The 16,861-nt window shown below is 41.0% G+C and overlaps 1 protein-coding gene across 1 annotated transcript in view; it reads right to left on the bottom strand.

Moving 5' to 3' along the window:
• The window catches only part of pot1 (protection of telomeres 1 homolog), an 88,608-nt gene that overhangs the window by 54,179 nt on the left and 17,568 nt on the right, over positions 1 to 16,861 (bottom strand). Inside the window, 4 exon segments of the mRNA XM_071519246.1 lie at positions 4,450 to 4,576; positions 8,592 to 8,654; positions 9,994 to 10,101; positions 15,326 to 15,426. Coding sequence (XP_071375347.1) covers positions 4,450 to 4,576; positions 8,592 to 8,654; positions 9,994 to 10,101; positions 15,326 to 15,426 — 399 coding nt within the window.

Genomic DNA, 16,861 nt, shown 5'->3' with positions numbered 1-16,861 from the left:
AACGTCCTGTCAGAAACCTGATGCTGTCTGTGTGAAAACAGTCAGTGACTCTACTCTACTGCTGTACATACCAAGGTTATTATCGTTAACGAAAACTAACGAAATAACAAAAACTAGGTGTGCAAAAACATTTTCGTTAACTGAAATAAAAATAAAAACGAGGCTTTACAAAAAAACGATAACTAACTGAAAATGTATTGTGTGTTACAAAACTAACTAAAATAAACTAAAATTATAGAGAAAATGTCTTTAGTTTTCGTCTTTGTCAATATATTTCATACATAAGCCTAGTATTTTGGGTGGATATTAAATCTATCTTCCAATTTTTATTTTTATTTTTTATTTTTTTTACCTTTTTGAAACTCACCCCTGACAAATACCCCATATTACAAAAACAGACTAAAACTAACACTGAAACTAATAAAAACTAAACTAAAACTAAGCATTTTCAAAAAATAAAAACTAAACTAATAAAACTAAAACTAAACTAGCAAACCTGCTTTAAAAACTAATCAAAACTAAACTGAAATTGAAAACAAAAAGTCAAAACGAAATAAAAATAAAAACTAATGAAAAATGCAAAACTATAATAACATTGGTACATACTCCTATTAGAAATGCTGTGTGTGTGTGTGTGTGTGTGTGATTCTTTGTGTGTGTGTGTGTGTATGGGTCTCTGTGTGTATTAGTTTGTTTGTAACTGTGTGTGTGTGTCTTCATATAAGCTATGAGTGTGTGTGAGTCTGTGTTTGTGTCTATGTGTATGTCTGCGTCTGTATTTGCGTGTTCTTGCACATGAATGATTTGTGTGTGTGTGTGTGTGTTTGTGTGTCTCAGAGTGTGTGTGTGTGTGTGTGTGTGTGTGTGTGTGTTTGTGTGTCTCAGAGTGTGTGTGTGTGTGTGTGTGTGTGTGTGTGTGTGCTCTGACTCTCCTGTGTCTGATCAGATGGATTTTCTTAATATCATTGTTTGCTCTCGACTTTAATCGACACCAGCAGGATCCAAAGCTTGACAAAGCCTCCGCTGCTGCTGGATTTTCATTAACCCCCCCTCCAACACACACACACACACACACACACACACACACACACACACACAGACAGACACTCCATTCTTCTGGCACATCGCTGCAGGACAATGGGGACTGGATGGGCTGCTGCTTATTGCTTTACTGTCACTTGCATCGCTCCTCGTTCATAACTGTGACAACAGGATCTCTGAACGCTAACCGCTAGCCGCACCGCTGGTCAACCCCAAATGACTCTCCTCTCTTTACGAGGGTATCAGCAGAGTGTGTTACAGCTGGTTTACAAGGAAATGAACTAAATGGCTAAACAGGATGGTTCAGTGGATTACTGCAGTGTCCTGAGAGCAGTGTGTGCAGTGATGAGAGAAGTGAGCATCTGAACCAGGCCGTCCAATTCACTTTTTAAACCCCGTTTGCAAACCAGGGGCCGGATTCACCAATGTGTTCTTAAGATAGATCTTAAGAAATGACATAAGAGGAAATTTTAGGAAGTTCTTAAGAAGGCTCCTAAGTGCAATTCCTCAATATTTTCTTAGTAACAGTCTCATTTCTTATGCATTTCTTTAATTTTCCAACTTAAGAACTTCTCAAAATAGGGCCTGAATTAATTCTGGTTAATAAACTTTAGGCTTACTGCCATTGAGGCTAGGAGACAAGGCTAGGAGGCTAGGAGACAAGGCTAGGAGGCAACCCAAAGTGCTTCCATCTACAAAACAATTGGGGAAAAACCTATTTAGGGCAACTAGAGCAAAGATTTAAACATTGGTTGCTGTTGGTAACTGTAAAATTTGCAGCTTATTTTCAATAAACATGAGACAGAGGCCTACCTGGCCCTACACCAAATAAAGCTTTACAATAAATGTTCATCTTAATGTTAGGTGTAGGGGAACCTATGAAGACTTTGAACTATAACCCACTTGTCTAAAATGTGTTTAAATATATGATATTAGAGGCTTACCTTTTCACTGTAGGAGTTTTAAGACAGGTGAAGGGCCGTCTTAAAGTTAAGAAAAAAATCAAGAACAAATTTGAGAACTTTCATTTCAAGAATACCATTTATTCCTAAGTTTTTTCATAACATGAGAAGAAAGTTAAGAAAATATATAAGAACTGTTTTTGAGAATAGCATTTTTTTCCTATTTTTTTTTTCTTAAGACTAAAGTTAAAAAAAAAAAATGGCACCTGAGAAGATTTATTTTCTTAAGAGGGTTTTGCGAATCCGGCCCCCAGATGTGTATGTAAGTAATAATCTGTAACCTTTCCATCTGCTCTGCTCCTCTCTCTCTTCCTAGAGAGAAAATTGTAGTGAATTTGGACGGGAAAGTTCAAATCGTCCTTCCTGTCCTCGTTACCACCTGACCTCTGACACGCCTTCGCCCCCCCCCTCCCGCCATGCAGCCCTCCCAGTGTTTTCCCAGCGAGGGAGACGTTTCTCTCTGCCGCTGCTTTGCCACTGTGCTAGGCGTCGTGTGTGTGTGTGTGTGTGTTTGTGTGTGTGTGTGTGGGGGGGGGGGGGCAGTGTGGATAATGGGCAGTCCAGACACCAGCAGAGTGAACGGTTTCCGCTCTGAGCACATCAGCACTTCACTTCTCTCCTGGAAAGAAAAAAAGCCTCCTTCTGCCCATTAACTGATCCTAACCTCTCTGGAGCACCGGACCTCTGAGGATTAGTTAATGACAGCATGACACAGTGCCACACACACACACACACACACACACACACACACACACACACACCCTTCACTCAGACCAACCCCCTTATCGTCTGTCAGATCACACTGACTCAGACCGGAGGAGGGTCTGAGGCCTCGTTCACACCTTTCCACAGCGTTAGCCTGCGATACGCCTGAAGCCATTAATTTTTTTCACAAATCTGACGGAGAGACGTTGCGTTCACAACTTCTCCGTTTCCCTTGATTCCCTCGTTCCCCTGGGACAGTTTCAGTCAAAGATATCAACTCTGGTTAACCTTAATTGCACCTGTTTTAAATGATGTACTTGTGAGGATGGACTGATCTGTGTGATTCTCTTTTTGAATTGTCTTTTTTGTTTGTTTTTTTAGTTGTTTATTTATTCATTTATTCATTAATTTCCTCTTTCGTGTTATTTGTGATTTTCTCTACTTGTAATCTCGGCACCACTGGAGAAGAGAGTCTCAACCTTCAGTGTGTCTTCTGAGAACTAAATAAAGGTTGATGATGTCTTCCCCGCTCCGCCAACTTCCGCCGGTACTTGTAATTTCATGGACTAAACGAATGTTCATATTTTTTTAAAGATTTGTATTTTAATGCTTAAACATGTTTTTTATGTTACTTTGACTTAATACACTCACCGGTCACTTTATTAGTGGGAGTATTTGTTGTGTTCTTTTATCTTTCTATTTTACTTGATTTGATTCTTTTAATGCAATGCATTTTGCTTGTTCTTTTATATGAATTTTATCTTTTTATCTGTCTTTTATCTGCCTTCTATTGATGTAAAGCACTTTGAGCTGCATGTTGTGTATGAAAGGTGCTATACAAATAAAGGGTATTATTATCATTATTATTATTGTTAGGTACACCTGGTTGTTAACACAAATATCCTGCTCCTCCAAACAGCGAATCATGTGGCAGTAACTCAGTATATAAACCATGCAGATATGGTGAAGTGGTTCAGCTGGCCAGTGAGTGTATACAGTATATTGATGTATTTTCAGCTACTTAAAATTGGATTAAAAGCGGTATTTTAAGCCAATAGGTGCGAAGCTGTTTTAAAATACTCTATAAACACACATCTGTGACCGCATCACATCAGTATTACTGCGCCAAACAAATTGTTCCAAAATGTCAGATTTTGTTGTTAATTTTGATTTACTGGGTGGGCTAAGCCTGGATGAGTGGTTGAAAGAGATGGACAGGATGGAGGAGGAAGATAAAAAAGAAAGGAGACAGGCTGAAATTAATGAGAGAACCCTATGGTTTAAACAGTTATGTTGGCTACGTGCGGGGCTTAACCGGCTCATCAATGATCCACCGATCAGCCGATCCCGGTGTCTGTTGAAAGATCCCGAGTTTATCACTAGCAACAACGTTTTCGTTGGGAGTAGTGAAAAAACTTTGCAGAGAAGGACGCGACAGAACATCCCACCACCAAGCGTTAACGGAGGCAGACTTTCAGAAAATCAAGCGCTCTCAGGCACTGAATCCAAACACACCTGAGGGTCTTGTCAACAAAGTCTGGTTTGATGTGCAGCTGCATATGAGACGCAGAGCTGAAGAGGGCAACCGCCAACTGAAGCCCGAATCATTTATCATCCGCCAGGACGAAAACGGACAGAAATATGCAAAAAACATCCGCATCGTGCCTAACCTTTTATTGTAAAATGTTTGTAGTGTTTTGGAACAGAACCCTTCATTTTCCCATCATGCTCCTGAACTGACCTGTGCCCCGGCTCTTGAACGGCTGCTTGAAGAAGACGACGACTCCGTAGACGTTGACCACGGCGCCGGGCTTCAGGTCGCCCAGCGAGACGTAGGTGTACTTCGGGACCTTGGCTGTCCTGGAGACCTGAGGACCAATGAAACTGAATCAGAAACAGTATCATATACAGAGACAGTGCACTCTATCAGGTTTGAATGGGAAAATCCATAACGCTAAATATGGCGGCTCCGACAACGTAAAATGTGTCATCAGCAGAAGTGGCCAATCAACACAGCCGCAGAACTTTATTTACGACAACTCACGCAAATTGGGGGCAACATCAACTGTCTGTCAGCAACTGTTTTATATACAATTATATATTATATATTACATATAATACATTTATAACATGATATTGTCAGACATATAACTGCCACCTACTGTGGACTGCATGATGACATCACTGCTGACAGCTGATACAATGACAAACTGTAAACCAGATTAGTCTTGAATGTGTTAATCTCACTGTTTGGTGAAGCAGTGGATGGAGCCGCGTACTAACACCAGTAAGAGGAAAAAAGACATTTTTCTGTGGCAACAGTGTCTGTTGAAACAAATTTTAAGACTCTGTGTTGTTAACAATTCAATGTTTTTTGTAAATATGTAATGCAAATGATAATATGTATGTTAGAACTTCAGACACACACGACTCCCCATTCAAAGAGACAGGAGTCTGGGGCCGGATTCAAAAAAACGTCTTAAGAAAAAAAAAACTTCTCCAGTGCCATTTTTTTCTTATGTTTCTTCCTAAGAAAAAACTTAGGAATAAATGGTATTCTTGAAATGAAAATTCTCAAATTTGTTCTTGATTTTTTTCTTAACTTCAAGACAACTCTTCACCTGTCTTAAAACTCCTACAGTGAAAAGGTAAGCCTCTAATATCATATATTTAAACACATTTTAGACAAGTAGATTATAGTTCAAAGTCTTCATAGGTTCCCCTACACCTAACAAAATGAATGAGAAGGCGGGGCTTCTTGCTTGAGGACACTTCGACAGGAAACAAGGCTGTTGCAGGAATTGAACCTGTGACCTTCCAGTTACGAGACGGTCTCTACCCTGCTGCCCCGCATCACCCCCAGCGTATTGCTTTTACTTCTTTATACAGCTATATAATCAAAATTGTGAGTACTTGTTATATAAGAGACCAAGTGTTTCAATTTGACAAACTCCACTAACAGATTTCATAACCCGGGGGAGCGGAGGCCGCCTCAAGGTCACAGAAGCCGACTTGTAACTGAAAGTTCGGTGGTTCAAATCCCCAGACGGTCTGGGAGAAGGTGGCAGAGGAGAGTGAACGAATAACAGAACACCTGCCGTAAAACCTGAGGTAGTTTGGTGATGCTGACGGTGCGAGGTGCAGACTCATATCGTGTAATCACAGTGAAGAACGGCCTCTTGGGTATTCCTGCTATAGTAACTGTCACATGTGCGTACCGACGTGTTAATGATAACCGTGTGTGAGCTGTGAAGCGGAGGTGACGAGCCGCCCGCAGAGCTTCAGCAGTACAGACCGCTGACAGGACGAGACCGAGCCAATCATACGCTGTTGGAAAGGCAGGAGGAGAAACCGCCTGCATGCTTTCACTATTTTAGTACAATATGAGTCCAATATTCTAGAATAGAGTAGGACCTCTGAACATTAGTGATGGGCCGATCTGCTTATCTCACGATACGATAGGATACGCAATATGAGCTTCAGGATTCAATACCAGTGGTGGAAGAAGTACTCAGATCATTTACTTAAGTAAAAGTAGAAATACCACAGTATAAAAATACTCTGTTACAAGTAAAAGTCCTGCATTCAAAATGTTACTTAAGTAAAAGTACAAAAGTATTAGCATCAAAATGTACTTAAAGCAACAAAAGTAAAAGTACTCATTATGCAGAATGGCCCATTTCAGAACAATACAGTATATATTATATTATTGAATTATAATTATTGATGCATGAATGTGTAAGCATCACTTTAATGTTGCAGCTGGAAAAGATGGGGCTGATTTCCACTACTTTATTACTGCTGGGTAGCTTACAGTAATCTATAATAATACATCACAATTTATTAGTTGATTATATTTTGTATTAATAATCTGAATCTGCAAAGTAACTAGTAACTTAAGTTATCAAATAAAGGTAGTGGAGTAAAAAGTACAATATTTCCCTCTGGAATGTAGTTAAGTAGAAGTATAAAGTAGCATAAAATGGCAATACTCAAGTAAAGTACAAGTACCTCAAATTGTACTTAAGTACAGTATTCGATTAAACGTACTTAGTTACTCTCCACCTCTGTTCAATACAATCAGGATACGATGTAATCAATAAAAGTTCAGAATTCTGTTTATTTCTGACACACAAATCTTTCTAGCGATGCCATTGGCTGCTGGAATGTAAACAACAATTTAAAAATGGCGTTACAAAGTGACAATAATATAATTTGGATGGAGAGCTTGTGAAACTGTGACGGTCAAGAGTCTCATTAGTGATTACTACAGCAGAATAACATGGAGCTGATATCACCATTCATTTTTCTGATCGCCAATACGTATTGTCACATTTCTGTATTGAGATTTATTGAATTGCGATGTATCGTCCCGTCCCTGCTGAACAATGGCTGTTTAACTGCAGAAGTGGCTACTAGAGTGAACAAACCTACCGGCCCATACTATACAAGATAGAATCAGTCAGTTTCATCTTTTAAATCACTTCTTAAAACCTACTTTTATGGTAACGCCTTTTTATAATCTTTGGCTCTTACCCATTTGTATTCTTTAAGAGTCGAGTAGTCCAGACGCTCGCACACAGCCACTTATAATCAGGTGGTTGGTCGCAGGAATACAAAATAGTCAAAATATGAAATTATCCAACCGCACACTGTGAGGCTTTGCTGACAATATAATCACATCTTTATTTTTCTTATAGCATTTGCAAATAGACTTATAAAAGCAGTGAATAACACATTTATTTTCATTCTTGTTGCCTTGTCTGTTATTTATGCCTTTTGTTGTATCCTTGTGGCTTGAACTACTTATTTTCATTTTAAATTACTACTTCACCTCATTGTCCTTCTGTTTTATTGATCTACGTCATTTGTTCAATCTTTTATTTCTCTTGATTGTGAACTTAGCAATTAGATCATTATGCTATTATTACCTCCGCCAAGGAGGTTATGTTTTCTGTGCCGTTTGTTCGTTTGTTTGTTTGTCTGTTTGTCTGTTAGCAGGATTACGGAAAAACTACTGGCCCAATTTTCATGAAACTTTGTGGAAGGGTGTAGCATGGGCCATGGAAGAACCCATTAAATTTTGGAGTGGATCCGGATCCGACTCACTAACAAGCAATAATAGCACGAACCTTGGCGGAGGTCTGCGCTCTGCGAGTGCCCTTCTAGTTACAGATATATTAATAACTAGAAGGGCACTCGGAGAGCGCAGACCTCCGCCAAGGTTCGTGCTATTATTGCTTGTTAGTGAGTCGGATCCGGATCCGCTCCAAAATTTAATGGGTTCTTCCTTGGCCCATGCTACACCCTTCCAGTTTCATGAAAATCAGGCCAGTAGTTTTTCCGTAATCCTGCTGACAGACAAACAAACAAACAAATGGCACCGAAAACATAACCTCCTTGGTGGAGGTAATAAAAGGCATACAAATGTCTGTGCAGGTTCTCCACTTTCCTCCAGAAGTTCCAGTATATCTTTTTCCAGTATTTGGTTTAGCAGTGTGTCTCCCCAGGCGGCCAAATGGGCTTCAAGGTAAAAAAACACCATTCAACTGCGTCTCGGGTTCTTTTAGACGGACTCGTATTCACATTCAGTAAGATCTGAGGCTCTATACACTCAAACACACAAACAAAACCAGCATTTTCAAACACACTCACACAGTCAAACAGACAAACAGGTCCACATATCTGCTGCTCCTCCCTCCCTCCCCCCGGCTCCACAGAGGGATATTCAGTGGCACAAAGGTCTGACGAAAACATGACACATCCAGGGTCACGTCGGGATAGCCGGTTGTTGACATGAAGCATCCTGACAGGTACAAGACCCCCCCCGCCCCCCCGACGGACTCCACAAGCCTTTCAGCTAATGAGGCCACAGACTCTGACCTCAGAACAGCTCCTTTTGTTGGCTGCCGGCGGTCTGGGATCAGGAGGCAGGAGGCGGGACACCTGAAGGACGGAGAGCAGGACACTTGAGAAATGACAAGTCGCAGTATTTCCTGTTTTCAGCACCGGGGACAATGTAAGAATAAAATGACAGTTCGCACCCGGAGAGAGTCGAGCGGTTTGGCACCAGAGTGGAACCGCAGGTCCGCCCCCTGCTGGTCGGGGATACAATCTCTCCAATTTTTGTGTTTTGTGTTGTGTTAATAATGCATAATCAGAATCACTAAGCACAATAAAAGCACAGGAATTACTTCTGGTGGCATTGTTGCAGAAGGTTATTGATGACTAGAAGGCAGAGTGAGAGCACAAACCTCCACCAACGCTAAACAACTCCCCAACTTGCTGTTCCACCCAAACACATTCCTGTCACTTCACTTTGAAGTTAAATTGATTTCCTGACTCTGCTAACCCCCTTTAGGATTTGGAATCAAGTCTCTATCTATGTTGGTTTCATAGTTAAAAGGTTGTAATCCCAGATCTTATAAGTCAATGTAAGAAATCTTAGGTTTAGTTAGATCTTTGAAAGGATGTGCTGTCCCAGTATTTTGTTCGTGGTGTTAAACCAAAGTCATATAAGTTCCAACGTTGAATACAAAGGTAGAAAGGTCGCACACACACAGATCTTCAGGACAAAGTTGACTAATCTCAATTTCACGAATTTATTCTGGCCATGTCAACAAACGTTTTGGCCTAGTGGCCTTCATCAGAGCATGGAGGAAAATGGAAGTCATGTCATTTATATACAGGAGTTGGCAGGTGATTGGCTTAAAGGGTCACATGGTAATTAACTTCCTGAGGCCACATATAAATCTTTTCTTAACAATATGACAATGACTAAAAACAGGTGAAATGGTAAATCCCATACAATTTAACAGTTCTAACTGAGGTTACAGGTTTTGTGATATACATTCTATGTTTCCATATTTTGAAACTTGTTCAGAGGAAGCAGTTGAAACTGAAATCATCATTCAGTCCGGCAGGTGTCTTAGGTTCTTCTCTAAATCTTAGGTTTATAAGGTTTATATTCGATACCATGGAAAATACTGCAATATTTTAATATATATAATATCTTATATTATCTTATTCTTATTCCTCGACCTGAGGCGGATCTGTCCACCAAATGTCATGGAAATCTGTTCAGCGGTTTTTGAGAGATCCAGCTGACAGACCGACAGACTAACTGGTGAAAACAACCTGCTTGGAGGAAACTAAGTAACAGTAAGACAGTATACAGACACATCTACTGTACTACAGGGACAACAGGACATACAACATACAGGAGACTATACATATTACTCTACATATACACATTTCAGCGTTCATAAGAGTACCAACTACTCACATAAATGCAGGCGTCAGCTCCTGACAGATGCAGGTTGCACGGGTGCAGCTTGTCCTTGTGGACTGTAGGAGAATTGCCTACAGTGAAGCCGGAAGCCTCCAGCACATCCTGCAGGGAAAACACAAGATACACAACTCAACAACAACAACAGAGAAACAGGGATTACAAAATGAGAGCAATGAGGGAAAGAGAGAGAGAGCAAGAGCAAGAGAGAGGGAGAAAAAGACGACATGTCCCAGAGGGAGGACAGATTGAAGCAGCAGATGTTGCAGCCTGTGAGATGTTAAGTAAGACGTTACGACAAACTGGCAACGATAAGCCAGTTTGAAACAGCTGAGATTGTCTTTTGTTTGGAGCGTGGCGCGCCGCTGCCCCCGAGACGCCGGGCGCCACGGCCCTCGGAGCCGACAAAAGGGACGGCAGATAGTCATAATAATCATGTTACAGAGCCACGCACTCTGACAAGACCTCTGTAATCTACAGCCGAGCGCGGAGGCAAATCCCCCCGCGCCGCGTACGCTTAGACCCAGATGATTTCCTCCCTTCACTGAGCATTACGGGGCTTTGAGTTCCATCAAGACGCTGCTGCAGGAAAACCAAAACACAGTGACAACAGATTAACAACCACAATAAAGTTCCCTGATGTGTTCACTGTCCCTATTCAGGTCATGTAAAGATCCCCCGGCCTGTTAACGCTGCTGTGAAGAATCTCAACAGCTATTAGAGCTGAACTATTAATCGAAAATAAATTGAAATCGCAACGTGAACTTCTGCAATTTCCAAATCCCAGAGGCTGCAATTAATTTCTTCAGAGAGAGTTTGGTCCAAACTGGAGTTTTAGAGCTGCAGGTAATCTTTGGTCCATGAATCAAAACCTTTAACTCAAACTCCTGAACACTGAGAACAAAATCGCTTTTCTTAAATAAACAATTTTAAAGTTCTAAAAGATTGGTTACAAGAAAAACGAAGGTGTTTTTGCAGCCAGGAAAACGACAGTGGCTACCCTACTGGCCACTAGCTAACAAATACTAACTAATGCGTAAACAACTATCTATAACACACAAACTTGAACTATGAAAAACAGCTAAAACTAATATTACCTACAACTAAAGCTGGAAAAATCTAACAACCTAACAATGGTCTAAAATCACTAACTAACCTACTAAATACTGTAAACACACAAAATTATAAATTATAAAATTTACACTAAAACAATCTATGCTAACTGTTCAATCGAACTACTCTGCAATCGTTATACTCAATCCACTCAATCTGGTTTTGGCTAATAATCCTCTCCACAGTCTGCTCAGTCTGGAAAGGTTTTCTGTTTTTTTTTCTCCTGAAGACGTTGGTTTTATTGGGGGGGGGGGGGGGGGGGGGTTTGCTTGGTGACAAAAGCTGGCACCCTACGTCACCTGGCACCACGATCAGCCAATAGCAAAATTCAATTGTAATAGCCAGGTTTCAACCTGTAGAGGGCAGTCGCTATGCATATTTATAACACAAAATGTAGAATCTAAATATTTTGCACTAAAATGTCAGGATTTGAACCTGAATCCATCAACAACACTACTAAATACCCAGATATAACAGTTTTCAGCTAAAAAAAAAAGTGGTTTTGGGGTTTAGTTACTCTTTAAGACAAACAACCTGCTGCTCCAAACAGCAAATCATGAGGCAGCAACTCAATATATAAAGCATGCAGACATGGTGCACACTTTATTCACCAAGTTCAACAGGGCTGAACCCTAACCCTAACCCAGCACCTCACATTTCAGAACGCGAAACAAAGAATAGACAGCAGACTGTACATAAACACAATACCAACCAGGGTTCGATCAATAACTGAGACAACAACACTGAGAATATTTTTGGATTGAAGCTGCCGACAGCCGATGTTTCCAGCTAATCTTTATTTCCTGTACCGTGTGTGTCAGTATCTAATGTGAAACTCTTTGTCACATTGTCACTGCCATGGATACCTGTATCTTCGTGGTACTGCAGGTGAGTGAAGAGAGTTAGAAAGCAGCACAGCAGACAGTAAGTGACAGCTGAGAAGTCCCGGCAGTCCGTTCCTTCTGTTCAGGCTGTTTCAGAGGAACCACGCTTCCCTGGCTGGGCCCTAATCTACTTTCGGTCCTGGATAATTGCTGTAGGACTTATTGTGACTTTCTCCATCAAGGCGTATCGCTCTCCGTCACTGGGACTGTGGAGATTTTACTAACAATGAGCGGATCTCTGATCTGACTGCAACGGCAGAGAAGACATCCAAGCATCTCTTTGAGGATTACCCCCCCCCCTTTTCTCAAAGCAAAGAAATGCCATCCAGTGAAGTGCTTTATGCCTCTGTAATATGGACACCCCCCTTTTTGTTTGGCTGATGAATGACTGTGTGGATACATGATGACCGAGAGGAGAAAACCTGGGATGAAAGCCAGCCGGTCGAGCCGGAAACGGGAGAACAGAATCTGAGACAGAAAGAGCAGAGCGTCTGACAGAAACACTGAACAGTTCTTTTCTCTCCTCTCTCTGGGAAATTTGAATGTAAAATGCATTTAAAATGCATTTCCTCGGCCAAGTCGTGTTTTTATGTTTGTACCAATTGTATGCATTCACAATAAGCTTTGCTGTATCATCAGAACAGAGTGAAGTACATGGGCTTCCTACACACTGTCCATTCCAAAATGGCATGTAAAGAGACACTTTACAATTGCCTTACTCCAGTCTATTAACTTATGGAAATGTATTCTAAGCACACAATAATACTCTCCCTAATACATTATGTACTTACAAAGGTGTAACAATACAATCCAATACTAATACCAAGTGTACAAACGTAAAGTACCAAAAAAAACACTTTATTTTCTTCTTACTCGTCTGAGTCAATCATAAAAATAGCTTTTGGAAAATAAAATTTTTCCCTACAGTGCGACTGGTCAGTTGGGTTAGTTGGATGGTATAAAGGTTGAAGACGGCCAGGAGAGAGTGGAGAGATACCAGCTGGGGTTCAATCGCTTTCCTTTTGCACCAAAAATACAAAGTGGGAAGGATTTCGGGACGGGCTGTGATGACGATTTGTCGTTTAAACTGTACATGGTTTTCATCAGGAGACCGGAATGACCGGCTTTAAACGACCATGTTAGTGGGAGAACAGGAACAGTGAGATTCCCGTTACGACCACAGACTGTAAAACAGATGGAGCAGTGAGTGTTTCTTCCTCCATTGTCTTCTGAAGGGTCGTTTTGAAGCTGCAGATTGTGTTTACGGACGCCGCCATGTTTTTTGGAGCCGGAGCAGCCAAAGAGAGGCAAAGGGCGGAGCCAAGGTGGAGGGGGCGGAGTCTGGGTCGTCTGCAGAGCTGCAGCTCCGCCTGCTATTGGCCCGTAATCGACCTGTCAATCACTGGACAGGCGACCTGTCAATCACTAGGAAAACAACTCTGTGTTTTATCTGTTATATCTGTTAATGACACTATTATTTTGAAAATCATTAGAAGAAGTGAAATTAGCTACTGAGGCCAAAACCTCTTGTGTAAAAAATGTATTGACTTTATATTTTTATCAGAAGTTTAGTTGTGGTCCATTGACTTGGCGGTTTGGAGTCTTTTTGGAGCCGGACTCTAGCAGACATTAGAACTGCTGCTGCTGCTACTTCCAATATGGCTTAAAAATTCACCCGTGGTTTTGGCCACTTGGTTAACACCCAAAGCATCTCCAAGCTGGCGCTAGCATTTGGGTCCAGGGGCCAGAGGCGGGCAGGGCAGGGCGGGGCTGGGGAAGGGGGCGGGGCCAGGCAGGGGCCGGACATGTCTTTAACACGGTCGAGGGTCCCAGAGGAGATTCACTACCAGCATCAACCCACCTACTGGCTGTGCTTTTATTTTGTGGCAGGTGAATCATAAACCTATGCATGGCTAAAGGTTGTTGTTTTTTTCTCATTAGATTCCAAGCCTGCATGCCTGCTAGGGATCAGGGAACAAGCAGAGCTGGTCTGTGCCGGATGTGAAAGTCTACACCAGAAAAAAACAAACCACAGAACAAAGGCAACATTTTAAAAATCAAACACCCCCAAGGCAAAAATTACAAATGCAATGTTATGATAATGGTGAAAAGTTTATAAAATAAAAAAAATGTTCCAAAAATCTTATATCCTGGTGTAGCTAAAAACTCGGAGGCAAACTAGTAGCTGCTGCAGCAAGCTAACAGGTGAGACAAGCTCCAGTCACAACAGAGGAGATGTAGCAGGAAGGGAAGAGCAGCTTTTATACCAAACTGACCCAACTGACCCAACTGACCAAACTGACCCAACTGACCCAACTGACCAAACTGACCCAACTGACCCAGCACACCAATCAAAATGTAGAGGAAAACAACATTAAAATACCCCTGTTTGTTAAGTTTCTGTCCCAGGAGCCATCTGAGGAAACTTTATCGTCATACCAGGGAATGAAATGATCAGAATCATTATATGTCGTTCTTATATTCTGTTTTCTCATTGGGTTAGCTTTTTGTAAATGAAAATATAATAAAATAATCATCCAAAATAGTAACTTTCAATCAGCAGAGGCAGAGAAGACAGTGAATACCACTTTATTGAGATGCTAAATATATATTTTTTTTAGATTCAATTCATTTGTTTAAATTGTATTCATTTAAATTGTTTAAAATCAATAAGGAGAGTAAACAACAATAGATTACCATACAAAAGAGTTAAGTTCAAATTGCATTTTCTCTCCAGGGGAAGATTGGGAACCAACATTAGTTTTTGCCACTCCAAAGAATAAATACGAAAACACAGCGAGCACTATCCAAAAATAATAATCTGTTTAAAAATATAATCTGTATCTTTATTTAGCAGCCAATGGCAACAGAACACAACAGAGGATGGACCAGGATGCTGAATTAGAGCGGCTACTTCTTCATGTGTCTACCATTAGTTGAGCCTCAGCACCTCACTTCTATTTTGCATTTATTTTCTTTCTGTCTGTCTGTCTGTCTGTCTGTCTTTCTGTCTGTCTCTATCTACAGCTGAATATTATTCTTCACATTCACAAGTGAAATGACTTTCTGCAACTACATAAATTATGGACTGACATGAGGGTCGAGACTGAACAATCTGAATTTTCCAGGTTTTTTGAGCAACACTCAAAACATTAAGATCTGAAAATTAACAGTCATTTTCTATGCTTGACCAGTCTTTCCAGGCCTGTAGTACAGTTCATTTAAAGACACCATAACTTCCTGAGTGTTTGGATTTTCTGTTGACTGGAGGGATAACTCTTAAAAAAAAAAAAAAAAAAAAAAAAATCATGAATGCAGTAAGTTCAACCTACCCCTTGATTGATAGCTTGAGAGAACTCCTGAGCCAGCGCTCCAAACAGGACGACGTTGATGGACAGGCGCTCCGACGAAGAGTTCGGCTGGGACTCTTCCTCTGAAAGGAGACGCAGGAAAGTTCTTAGCAAAACGATTTTAACCTGGAGCGCTTCAGGAAGCAGCAGTTCAGATCAGAAGGGCTGGAACTGTTTGTGAGGTCCTGCTGTCTGTATTCCAGACCTGTCAGTGGGCCAGGATGCCTGACTGCAGTGTCTAATGCTATACTGTATATATTTACACTACTAGTCAAAAGTTTGGACACCTGAATTTTTCTTGATTTTTACTATTTTCCACATTTTAGAATAATAGTTAAGACATAGAAACTATGAAATTACACAATAATTGATGGAAAGGCAAAGGCAAAGGCTTTGGAAAGAAATTCATACATAGGATCAACTTCACTATTTATATTTGTCTAAGACAGTGGTTCTCAACATGGGGTCCAGGGACCACCAGGGGTCCTTGAGGGGTTTCCAGGGGGTCCCCAGCAAATTGATGAATTGTTAAACTTCAGCATTATTTAATTTACAAGAAGTTAACACAGTTAGAGAATGTAGAAGAATAATTATTTTCATCATAGTTTCTCTGTTATCTCTCTACCTACAACACAGATAGTCATGGAATTCTGGACAAAATCATATCTAACAATAAAAATATTGGAAAATTTGGGTCCGAGAGACTCATCAAGTGGGGGTCCGTGGCTCTAATGTGGACTAACTTAGGGGTCCTTGATATGAAAAAGGTTGAGAATGACTGGTCTAAGAAACTAATTTCAAACATTTAAGCAGAAGCCTTTAGGTGAAAATGGCTTTAAGCAAATGAGAAACACAGAACATTCAGTCAGGTGGGTCCAGACTTTTGACTGGTAGTGTATATATAGGTGGAAACAAGGACAGTATCTCAATGTATTTAAATAAGTACAGGAACAATGCGAGCCAGTTCTTTCTCTGTGGTGTCCTAATCACACTGCTAAGAGATAAGCGTGCCTTGGACGAGACAACAATAGCAGACACTGGCCTCCTTCTAGTCTCCACAATCCCATCCACATCCCCTCCAGCTAAATAGCTTACAGTGAGACAATCCTGCCAGCTCCAGACACAAAGCAGCCGGCTGTGAAGGCTCCAAACAGCTCCTTGTCACCAGGTGGCAGGTCGGTTTGGTGAGCAGGGTGGCCACTCAGCGGCCGCCTGTCAAACGCTGGCAAGTCTTTGGCTGCGGCTCGTAAACTGTTCTACTCTACCAGACACTTTGGCAGGTGACCAGTGTATCTGCAAATCTCATCGAGCTAAATTTAAGGATTTTAGGACAGAAGCCAGAATGAAACGCAAGACCGATCTCACCGCTGAAATATGTGAATGACCTAATTAGAATATCGGTCTGTGTGACTGGGCAGATTTCTCAAAAAGAAAAAACACTTTTAAGACCTCAAAAACAAAATGTAAAACTTAAATGTAACATTAATGAAGACATTTTAACTAAGGTCTTGAATTTAA

Source organism: Centroberyx affinis, unplaced genomic scaffold (assembly GCF_046629955.1).
Source record: "Centroberyx affinis isolate AG114_WGS23_722 - 3 ecotype Tasmania unplaced genomic scaffold, CSIRO-AGI_Caff_v1 ptg000057l_1, whole genome shotgun sequence".
Classification (NCBI taxonomy): domain Eukaryota; kingdom Metazoa; phylum Chordata; class Actinopteri; order Beryciformes; family Berycidae; genus Centroberyx; species Centroberyx affinis.
This window is presented reverse-complemented; position numbering and strand designations above follow the sequence as displayed.